This window comes from Pseudopipra pipra, chromosome 17, assembly GCF_036250125.1.
Source record: "Pseudopipra pipra isolate bDixPip1 chromosome 17, bDixPip1.hap1, whole genome shotgun sequence".
Lineage (NCBI taxonomy): Eukaryota > Metazoa > Chordata > Aves > Passeriformes > Pipridae > Pseudopipra > Pseudopipra pipra.
The window spans coordinates 14,657,528-14,669,593 of record NC_087565.1 but is presented as its reverse complement, the minus strand read 5'-3'; the positions used below and the strand labels follow the sequence as shown (position 1 = coordinate 14,669,593).

General features: G+C 42.4%; 1 protein-coding gene across 4 annotated transcripts in view; it reads right to left on the bottom strand.

Annotated features, from left to right (window-relative positions):
* The window catches only part of RALGAPB (Ral GTPase activating protein non-catalytic subunit beta), a 63,846-nt gene that overhangs the window by 25,254 nt on the left and 26,526 nt on the right, over positions 1 to 12,066 (bottom strand). For 2 of the 4 annotated variants that reach the window (XM_064674400.1, XM_064674403.1), the window contains 8 exons: positions 10,654 to 10,855; positions 9,111 to 9,278; positions 8,226 to 8,340; positions 7,830 to 7,977; positions 5,048 to 5,112; positions 4,734 to 4,866; positions 2,637 to 2,770; positions 81 to 263 (listed from right to left, as the gene is read on the bottom strand). In XM_064674400.1, the coding sequence (XP_064530470.1) occupies positions 81 to 263; positions 2,637 to 2,770; positions 4,734 to 4,866; positions 5,048 to 5,112; positions 7,830 to 7,977; positions 8,226 to 8,340; positions 9,111 to 9,278; positions 10,654 to 10,855 (1,148 nt within the window). The remainder of the gene's footprint in view (positions 1 to 80; positions 264 to 2,636; positions 2,771 to 4,733; positions 4,867 to 5,047; positions 5,113 to 7,829; positions 7,978 to 8,225; positions 8,341 to 9,110; positions 9,279 to 10,653; positions 10,856 to 12,066) is intronic. The other 2 variants (XM_064674401.1, XM_064674404.1) reach the window with 1 other exon arrangement.

The window sequence follows — 12,066 nt, the reverse complement described above, 5'->3', positions numbered from 1 at the left end:
TATTTTAAAGGAAACCAACAGCTTGGGCACGAAAGGATCACAACTGCAGTGCTCAAAATCTGTGCAGCAGAGACTCTGACCTTCTCATCCAGCATGTCGGGGTGCTCCGTGAGCCACACGCAGAGGCACTGGAACGCTGCCACGATCATGGAGTGCAGGTCCCGGGAGTGCAGCGGGGCGGGGCGGCTGCACTGGTACACGATGTAGCTGCACACGGAGCTGATCGCCCGCTTCCGATCGCAGGGGTCCACCACCACCTTCACCTGGCCAAGCAAGGAGGACAGCGTGAGAGTTCCTCCACAGAAATCTTCCAGGGAAGAAAGAAGTGCATTTTGAAATGCAGTTTTAAGAAACGGGAATAAGCAGTTGAGGTCTTTTATGATTACAGCTTAAAATTGTGGGCAAAATTATTTAAGTGGAAAGAAATGCTGCACTGAGGTGCTACCACATTGCGTGGCTTGGTTTTCAAGAGCAAGAGTGGTACCAACATGGTTTGATAAGAAATCAAATGCAAGCTGAATTTGCAGTATTGGAAATTTACTTTCAGCAAATGCCACTTCTTCAGCTCTGGCAACCCATTCGGTATCTCTAAGAACCCACTCAAGTCTCTCTTGAGTGGGAGTCTCCCTTCCCAAAGGGCTTCATTCTGCTCAGATAACTTTCCCCTAGACATACTCTCAGCAGAGTAACTTTCACCAATAGAAAAAGGGACAGGAAAGCCACTCTCAGAGAAGCAGGCTGACAAAAAACCCATAACCCATTCCCCAAAACTCACTGCCAACACCCCTCTGCTTCTCTCCCAGCTCAGGGCTGCTGCAGGGAGGAAGGCTCCAGACCAGAGGGTCAGGAAACAGCCAGGCACAGTCATGAGGGTGTGCATTATACAGCTAAAGAACTGTGACTCAGCACAGGAACCGCTGGATTTTTCCTACTCTGTAGCATCTGACTATGCCTTGTAGAGCTTTACTCATTCAGGTGCACTTTTATCCAGGCAGGAAGGTGGATGGGCTTGCTGGTGACAGCACTGGAGCCAGGCAGACGTACTCCACAAATGGGAGTGACAATTCAGAGCCCCGGGATTAAGGCAGTGTCTCCTTCAGAAGCCCAAGATCTATGGCAGTGTCCTCAAGATGAGCTTATGAAAGGCAGGTTCATGAATCTTGCAGGAAGTAGCATTTTTGACTTTCCCAAGTCCCACTGATAACCCAGAGCTGAACAGATATAAGCCAGGGCAGCCCCTTCCTGAGAAGGGCTTTGGGACTTGTCACCTCCAGAGGCACAAACAGAACAGGTTCCTTGCTGCAGTTCTGCACGAAGAGGTGATTTCTTTCTACCCACTTTGTTATGAAGGGGAAAAAGATCCCAGGGAAGAATTATTTCAGTTGCATCAGAATTATTAAATATAATATTTAATATTAACCAGGGAGGCATTTGAAAAGATAATATATTTCCACATTCCCATACCATTGCAAGAAGGAAAAAAAAAAAGAAAGAAAACTTGGCTAAACCACCAAGAAACCCCTGGTTCTGTATGACACTCTTTAAGACCCCATAATATACATTAATTCATCGCAAACACTTTCAAATACATTCTTCAGCTCATGCTGCTGCAATAATAAATAAGCACTCAGTCCAACACAGCTCAGTGCTGACTTCACACTATAAAAACTGCCTGAGACACATATTTCAAGGAGATCTGTTGAGTTCCTGTGGAAATATGACAGGAAAAGCTGAATTGTCATGCCAGGTTATCGTGGCTGCTGTAAGTACACTAGACTTTCGCTTAACAAAGGTCATGAAGTCCAGCTTGGGGACAAGAGCCCTCAGGCAGAAAAGGGCATTTTTGCTTCTCAACAGTTCTCCTCCTGTCCCCATCTAGTAGCTTTAGTTGTTATTTATGTTGAATTAAGCAACTGTGTGCAGACAAAGCTTTGAAGAAGATGGCACCTCCATATTAGAAATATGACATCTTTCTTCAAGCTCTAAAAACTATTTCCAGAATGATGAAGAAAGGGAAAAGCAGGTACAATACAAAAAGGGCAGTAAAGTTGTTTAATTCCCTGGCATATTTGCCATCTGCCAACTAACATCACCAAAACCTCGTTTCCCAGTGGGGTTGCAGAGGGAATGGACATACCACACCCCCATCCAAGCAAAGTTACATCAAATGGCTTACAGGAAGGTTGAAAACTGATGGCCCAGGCCCCTGCACTGACACTGCCAATGTAGTGGCAAGTTCTTCCTCAACTATGCAACCTAATATGGCAGATTGCGTAGAATAAAAAAGCAAAACAAAAACCAAAGCCAGACACAAGTGGGAATCCATGAGAAAGGTTAGGAGCCAGCCAGCCAGCTCAACAAAACCTGCCAGAATCATGCAGCAGAGCAGTGTATCTGAACAGGCCACCCTGAGCAGCAGTTTCAGCCAAGAGACACCCCCAGGGTACATGTCCTTTGAGCCACAGTGCATTTCAACTGGGAGAAAATGACCTACAATGCTGATTTTTCTGGTGCCCAAACAGAACATTTGCTGACAAACTCAGACACAAATCTGTTTGATGCCATGACTTTCACCCAAACAGGACTAAAACCACCCTGTGAGAAGGGGCCAGAGCACACCAAACTGCACCTCTCACCTTTGCCAGTCCAGAGAGCAGCTCCAGGGCAGCCAGAGAGATACTCATGTCCTGCCTCCACTGGGAGTTGAGCCTTTGGGTTACCAGGTGGATGCTGCGTATCAGCAGTCCAGCAGCTGTATCTGTATGAAGAGCTAGGATATAACCCCAAAACCACACCACAGGGAGGGAAAATAACTAAGCATTAGTGACAATAAGCAAAGCACAGGCACAAGGCAAAGCAGCCACAATACAGACATAAAATAAATCATACCCAACCAAGAATCTAAAAATTTGGTGACTTTTGCATAGGCTAACTCCCTCCTGTACACTCCAGGCATTATACAAACCCATTCAGACTAGCTAGCTCCATTTAATTTTTTTCTTAAGGCATTTTGGATAATCCCAGTGCTCTGCTGCACTTCAGCAGCAGAACAGTCAGCTTCAGGTTTTGCTATTGTACTTAAATTGCTGTCATGTCTTGTAGTCTCAGAAAAATTTAGGCATTGGTAATGTATATTAAACATTAGTAATTGTATTGATGAACTAATAGAGCACATGTAATTTTAGATATCTGTGTCAGAAGTTACCCATTCCTTCCTTACCTAGTGTTAATCAAAAGCTGCACTAGGTTCAAGAGATGTGGATAATGAAAGAATCAGTGCTGGAGAAAGACAATTTTTTTGTAACCTTTCGCTCCCTTGAACCTTTAGCTCAAAATTAAAAATAGAAAATGTTTTAAGTATCAGTTGTTCTCACTTCAAAATATTAGAAACATAAATACTACATGTATTTGTTAAAACCAAAGTATGTAAATTAATGTCAGAAACAAAAAAATTGCTCAATGACTACTTATAAAGAGACACGAGAACTATGACAGCTAAGGTACATCCTTCCCAAAACTTAAATTAGCATATTAACCACTCCAGAGCTATGTCCAGTGTTACACCAGCAGCAGATTCAAGAGTCTGCTATGGCTAAACAGTTACAATAGACCATCTTGTCTTCAGTTTTCTCTTGTTTGAAGCATCCAGTGGAAACACAAATTCTTTTCATAAATTCCTCACAACCTTACCTTCTGTGCACCGGAAATTTAAAAAATCCAATAAAAGGCATATGCTACAAAATATATTTCAAGTTATGTCATAGTTTGAAGACTCAGTAAGTCAAATATTTAGAAGATTTTTTTAATCTCACAAATGAATATTTTTACAAGCACTTGTCAGTGAAAACACCCACTGAACAATTCAAATGGTGTGCTGAAAATTAGCAATTTGATAATTTCCAACAAGCAAATCCTGTAGGGAAAGCACCAACATGTTTATATGAATCCCAAAAATATACTGAAGCCTTTCCTGCTAATCTCCCTTCTCTTGCTGTTTAGAAAACTAGATAAAAAAAACCACCACCAAACATTTTTGGTTGGTGAGGACAGAGTTGTCAACCAAGGCTACAGTATAATAAAAAGGTGACTTGTTCTCACATTTACTTGGCTGACATCAATTAAACTGATGAAGACAAAAGTGCAAACGAAATTGCAGGATCTTGACATTCAGCCAGCTTACCATACACAGAGTTAGAACAAAATAGATTTTTCTACAAAGAATCAAAAATGTACAGTACAAGACATAGCAAACTGAAGTTAATTATTAAATTCTCTTGTTATAACAAATGAGACATCACAAGCATTCTGCTTACTTGCTTTACAAAAACCAGAGTCCTTTAAATGTGGTTTAAGAAAAGGTGCTGCAGAGGTCAGGTGAGCATTTGGAACGACACCAAAATGAACGAAGAGATTAATTTACACTTGGTGTACATTTATCCCATTATTGTTGACAAAAACTAAGTGTCTTGAAAACATAAGTTAAAATAAAGCAGTTTGCAAACACGTTTTCCATAAGCTTTTACATTCTTATTTTGAAAATGTTAAGAGTCCTTTAGTAGGATTAAAACAACCACCGGAAGGGCACGAGAGCACAAATCGGCAACACGCAGATGGACTGTCCACCTGGGTTCACACCCGGGCACATTAATGGATTAGCCAGAACTGGAACAGAAAAACCCAGGCAGCATCATCCTGGCATACAGTGACAGGGTTTTCCAAAGAGCTGTCCTTACCATAGTCCCTCAGCAGGGCCTGTGCTGGCCGCTCGCTGTCGGGCGTCGTGGGCTCTGTGCTGCCACCACTCGCGGTGCTGATGCCACTGTTGGTGCGACTGTGGCTTTTGAACAGGTTGTTTTCACCACCGTTCTGCAAAGGGAAAGGCAGTTTACAGGAGCTTTTTCTGATTAGAGTTCCTTATGCCAGTGGGTGCTCTTAGATACAAAAGATGATCAAACCTCAAGATGCTACCTGAGCTGCTTTCAGTAGCAGGTAAAGTGAGGAATGCATTCTTTCTGAAGAGGTAACTTAATAAACAAAGAAAACTCACCGTTTCCATCTGACAGCCAATGGCTTCTAACAGTGCTGAATCCTGAACAATATTTAACATTGCACCTGCAGAACCAGATATCAGAAGGTAACTACAGACTGCAGTAGAACATTCACTGCTAAAATTTACAAAGAAGCACAGAAGGTCTAGCATACAAGATAGCCACCCTGTTTTATAAAATCTCTTATTAAAACACAGGATTTGATTCAGGCTTAGCCATTTGAAGCAGATGGAAGCTGCTTTCAGCTATTTTAAAAATGCTTTGAACACAGTCTAGAAAAGACTGAGAGGGGATCTCATCAATACATACATATATCTCAAGATATAAAAATAAATATGTCAAGAGGATGGTGCCAGATTCTGTTCAGTGGCAGGACAAGGAATAATGGCCATAAAGGAAACCACAAGAAGTTCCAGCTCAACATGAGGAAGAATTTTCCACAGAGGGTGGCAGAGCCCTGGAACAGGTGCCAAGGGAGAACACAGAGTCTCCCTCTTTAGGGACATTCAAAACCCACCTGGATGTGTTCCTGTGTAACCTGCTCTAGGTGACCCTGCCTTGGTGGGAGGGTTGCACTGGATGATCTTCAAAGGTCCCTTGGACCCCAAGTATTCTGTGATAGGTCTGTCAAATTCCTCAGTTTGGAAGGATTCTGGCTTCACAGAAGGGCTGGAATGGTTCCTTGTCTCCCATCAGATTGTGCTCATTTAAAAACTCCAGTGAAATTTAAGGATATGTATCAGAAGGCCAGTTCATAATCTGAGATGGCATACACTGAAATTTCCTCTACCTGGAAGTCTTCCCCAGCCTCTCACTTTCCATGCTATGTTTTCCAACAGTGACCAAAATACTGTATTCAAAAAGCTGAAGCTCTTAAGTGCAGGGGTCACCAACCCCACTGCATCTAAACGAGCAAGGAGGGAGTTTTCTCTTCAACCTTGGGAAAGATATAAGTGTAACACATTTAAATTAAAACTGCTGATCTGTTTTAGGTAAAATAGGGTGAACAGCCTGTATCTGTTTGGCAGCATCACCTCCAGATGATGAGGAAAGAAGGAGTAAGGACATGGACCTGAAACAGGTTGACACTGACACATCTGGTAGCACCAGCTTTAATTTTCTGCCTCTCTTCCCTGTCTCACCCAGCAATGAACATTTAGGAAGACACCACTTGCTCTATGAAGGGAAATGCCAGGACAAGGGGCAATGGCTTCCCACTGCCAGAGGGCAGAGTTAGATGGGATACTTGGAAGGAATTCTTCCCTGTGAGGGTGGGGAGGCCCTGACACAGGCTGCCCAGAGACACTGTGGCTGCCCTATCCATGGAAGTGTCCAAGGCCAGGTTGGACAGGGCTTGGAGCAACCTGGGATAGTGGAAGGTGTCTCTGCCCACGGCAGGGGGTGGAACAAGATGGTCTTTAAGGTCCTTTCCAGCCCAAACCATTCTGTGATTCTATGAAATGCACCACTTGCTGTCAAACATTTAGTGGCAGCTGGAAACAGTGTTTTTGTTGAGAAGTTGGTGAACATGTGAGAATTTCTTGCTAAAATGGAGGTTCATGAATCCCCTCCAGCTAAAGCCAGCAGGAAATAACTTCATATATGGAAACAGGAGTTTCAGAAGAGGAATACAGGGGAGATGAACTGTGATGGACTAGCATGGGAATAATAATAGCAAAAATCCCATTCAAGGCAGAGCACCTACCCAGCTGGCTGCAAACCAACTGGATGTGAAGGGCACAGGACTGCATGGCTGGGTCTAACAGAGCATCGCCCTGTGGTGCCAGACGTGGTGCTGGAGGTGGGGCAACCCTCCGAGCACCGATGCTCTGAGGGTCTCACTTGCAAACAGGAGTATCCTCACCCCTTCACCAGCACTGGTTGCAAATCATTCTTTCAAATTACTCCACTCTAGTCTTCTGCTAGAAAAGAAACTGTTTCAACTCCTGTAAGGTAACCTTCCAAAAGTCTTTGCAGACTGTGTTTCTTTCCTTTCCCTTAATTGCTCGCCTCATTTCCTTGCTCTCCCCTGTTAACCAGCTAGAGTCTCTGCCTCCCAGAACAAGGCACACTGTTGCCTTTTTATACAGACAATAGGGAAGTCGTAAGGACATCATGTTGAAAGAGAAAACTGGGGGAGAATAGGCGAGTACCTTTTCACTTGTCTGAAAATGTTTGATAGATTATGCACTATCCACATTTTTATCTTCTACTTCCTTTCTGAGTATTCAGCATAATGTTAATCCACTCTTTACCTCACAGAACAGTTTGTTGCCAAACTGTGCACAGTGCATCTCCAGACTCTATTCAAAACTTTGGCTTTTGCCTGAGGATTTACACACTGCTAAACAAATGTCATCTGTATTTTGCCAGAGCTGGACTATCAGTCTCTGGTACTTCAATTTGTTTCTAGGCTTAACTATGCCAAAAACTAAGGTTTTCCTTGTAATCCATTAGTTGTGAATCCTTCCCAAAATTAAAATGACATTTTTTCCTATTTCCATTCCTAGTTATGACTGACTTTTTATGCTAAGATGTGTTTTACTTTCCCCTCTACTTTTCAAGTACTACTCCACATCTGTAAAAAGAAAGAGATTAACAAAAACATGAGGCTTTTTAAGACATTTTCATAGTATGAGGGAGATTACAATATGACAACCTGCCAGGAATTTAAACCTTCTTCTTGCAAAGCAATACATTACTAATAACCCATGTTATCCCAGGACAGACTAAGACAGACACTTCTACAACACAGTCAATAAATAAAAAAGTTGAAATAACCTAGTATCATTTGAGTGTTGTTGGGATCTGTTTCTGTTTGCAAAGCTCCTATAAGTATATTCACAAGCCTCAGCTTCAAGGACAGGAATGTTACTGGTTTATCATATGTTGAGCTGTCATCATTGCTGAATTTCCCTTCCAGGACAACCTGAAGGAAAAACACACTTATTTCAGTATCAACTAAAGATCACGTCAGCGGGGTGTTGTTTCACAAGTCAACATCCACAGCACCCATTGCTACTGACAACCTGTAATATGGTCTTACTGTTCCCTCGGTCGCTGTAAGTGTTTCAGTGCCAAAGAGAACACCCAATACAACCCACAAACCATCAAATCCCACTCCAAAACAACAGGGAAAATAAAACGGAAATGCAAATAAAGTGATAAGTTTACTACCTCAGACTTTATTGTTCCAAAATGATGAGGAAGAGGCAACAGAGACAGCAAGATATTAATAGAAGCTCTTCTTAGCTCTGTGGGGTTTACATAGATTTTAAACTTTGAGAGTTCTCTGCAAATCAAAGCATCACACAGTTAATCAACTTTTCACAGGAATCTGGAGCCAAATTTAATTAAGTTAAAATTAAATATACAGCCACCCAATGGTCTTAAGTAATTTGCAGTATGCAATGTAGCTGTTTCTTTCTAAGACCTATCCAAAAGAAGCATTGGCTCAGATTTAAGCCCAGCAGATAAATAATATTTTATGCATAACTTCAAAACAAAATGCAGTACCAAGACATAACACATGCATTGAAAAGGGCATTCAGAGAGTACTACTAAGTGCTTTACTTAGCAAAACATCCAGAAATATATAAAGCTCTGACAAGTGAGGTTATATCTTCTGGTTTAAGAACCTACTCCAATTTCATCAGTTTAAATTATCAATTTTTCCATTTAATGTTGTACATTACTCACTTATTGAATTCACTGTAGCAACAGCCACTAATGAATATCTTGTGAAAGTTTAAAATCAGTAGGTTTTCAATATATTTGAGCTAAATCACTCCTTTTCCCTATTCATAAAGGTACTTCTTTCCATCCATGAATATGCAGCTACCAACTCACATATTACATTTAAAGAAAGCATTATTATTGCTTTAAAGAAAACTGCCTCAAAATTGAAAATTTGAGCTTACACAGTGCTGCTATTATCACCATCAAATACACACGCACTGTGAGCCCCACGTGGCAGAATTCCTTCGGTGAAACTACTCAGGAACGACAGAAGACAAACACCTCCCAACATCTGATGATGTTTATATGGAAACAGCAATTTACCTGTCAGGTAAAATAGTTTCAAGAGCCGAAATGAAGTAGGGAACCACGACATCGATTCCTTTCAGGTCACAGCAGAACAGAGGAGGGGAGTTTAGAATAACACTGGCAAGAACGGGGTGGCAAACGAAATCTGCTATCTGCAAACCCTGAATTAAAAGCATGTAAAATCTGACAAAGAAAGATAAAATTAAATTATTTGCATATAAAAACCATCAGAATCCCACATGAACAAGAATGTGCAGCCACTATTTGATCTTGTCTACATAAAATATAGTAAGTTTCAGAACCAGAGCTAAGAAATATTGATATGAGCATCCCCCCACATTACTTTGGCATGGGTAAACACACCTGACCAGCTTAACAAGACCTTCCCAGATCACAGGTATTTCATGTGAAAAGCCAGGCAGCACAGTTTTACTGAAATCACTAACCTGGTGCAACACCCAGCCTGGGAGCTGTGCTAATAAACCCAGCTGATTACCAACAGTGCTGGATCACCTGCTCCCCACTACTCCCTCCCCATGTAAGGGTGGGAGTGGAACCTTGATTTTAACATGAGAAAAATACTGAGAAATCTCAGGGGAAGTGGTGGACAGGACAAGGGACAGGATGCCAGGACAGCAATCTGCAAAATGAGACCAAACATAACCAACATAACTGGTTCAAATGAAAAAGCAGGAGCAGGAACTCTCTGCCCACCATTCCGAGGCAGCTTCTTTTGCAGCTTCTGGCTACAGAATACTTATACCTCCTTAGTTTTTTCAGAAGGCTTTCAGACCCAGAGGAGTCCCACTGACCAGGCAAGAGAAACATGAACTATCTATAAGGAAAATACTACAACATTCAAGATATAAAATTGTTCAGTCTTCTGGGAGGTTTTGATGCCATCTGGGAAAAATATACACGAACAGTTTGAGAGAATCATGATTTAAAATTGACTCTCTGCCTTAGCCTTTGCTATTTTACTTACTAAAAATTTGGGAAGAAGGTATACTACGATAGGCAAGACTGCCTTATTTTATTAGAAACAAAACTGAACACAGAGGCAGTTCAAACACAACTGTTTCAAATAATTCCCGCATTTCAATATTCGAAGGGTGATAAATAAGCAACCACAAAAAACCAAACCCAGTGTTGTGGTATTTGACAACACAAGACCCTCTGTGGTCTAATAAAGTGTACAAAGTCTCATGTCTGCACGCTTTTTCCATCTGAACAATATTCAGTGACAGATTAAACAAAAATAAAAATACAAGAGGCAAGAAAGTGCCAAAGAAAATGTTCCTTCCAGCTGGAGGCACACTTTAAGAGACTCCCCTTCAACTGGAACTTGAAGAAAACCCAATGAAAATCAGCATCATGAGAATGCAAGAGGAGACCAGCACAGGGGTTAGCCAGGGATAGCACCTCCAGCCTCTGAAGGCCAACCTGGTGGTTTTGAACTGGCACCACGGGATTTGGACAGCAGCAGAATGCTGTTTTCTGGGAATTAATCTGCACCACGAAGTCACACCAATAAAGCAACTGGAAGGTAGGTTAGTACCGGGATAGGTAAGCTGGTAATATTTCCTCCCCAGTCTTCTTGCTACAAAATATCCTACACAGTGTCCCGCACGCCTCTGCCCTTCCTGCTTCATAGTTGTCTGGGAATTCACTCGCATCAAACATGGGGTTGGAAGCCATAGTGTCTGTGGACATTTGGGATCCTTTCCGGCGGAACTCCACACTAGCTTGGGTCGCTATAGCTGGGAAGAGAAAAAACAGCATTTCACTGTGTGTGCCAATGTACAGAACAGGCTCATGGGATCCGGGACACAAAGATCACGTCCAATTTAGTAGTTAACATGAAGCTGTTAGTTCACTGTATTTGAGCCAGCGCCTCTGTTCAGGAAGCATTTTTGGGTGTAACTAACTTTTTTGCTCTGTAAGGATGACAACAACTGACCTTCATATGCTGGAGACTGCCCCTTCCTTTCTGCTGGGAAGAGTAAGATTATATCCAGTATTAGCTTCCTACCCTCTCTGGAGGACAAGGATCTCCCTCACCTAGTTCTTGTCCCCACAACAATGAAGTGCCACCTTGCCTTCCTGCCTTGAAAAAAAATCCCCAAAATTTAGATGGTGCCATTACTATGACCTCCAAGGAAGTGCTTAATTTCCAGCTGGCCAACTCATCTCATGCTGCTCTGAACATCAACCCAAAAATTCTAAGGACCCACAAGAGAAAAGGAAGGTTGTAGAACCCACTCTCCTAATTCGGTGTCCCCCTCCTCACATGGCCACTGAAAGTGCCAAGTGTGAGGTTACGAGAGGCCCCAGACAGCAGCTACAGGGGCTGGCCCACTCCTGCCCCTGTCCCACAGCAGCCCCTCAGGAGCCCCTGTGACCTAACGGGGACACGGCTCTGCCAGCTCTGTGCTCACTCCCGCAGGCCAGTTCTGCCAATCCACCCCAAACCAGGTCTTCCTACAGAGATTTTGGGTCCCCCTTTCATACAGTGTCATGTGGATACAAGACCACTTGCTCTGCAGGCTCCATCCTTTCTTCCAGGATGGCAGCCAAAACAAAACATATATTGCACTCAATGGGATTTTTTTTTTTTAATTTTTTTTGTCTTTTCCTTGTATGACTTCACTCTAGGATTACTAATGTCAGAAAGAGTGCCTTCTTATTTTTAGCTAAGACTCTACGGATTTCCAAAATCTCTATAACTACAAAAGCAAAGAGCAGACAATGTGTGCTCCTGACAGAATCACACCAATGTATTTCCACTGGCATAAGAGAACTTCCTCTGTCTCAGCTCTGGGACACTGGGGGAACAGCAGGTTCACGGTCAGCCTTGCAAACAAAGGCGTGTTAACACTTTGGCAGTTGGAATACCTGATAATTTACAGATAGTGGTTTTTTTGTTTTATTTTTTAAAGGAAATGTCTTAATGACAAGTGTCTACTCTGAA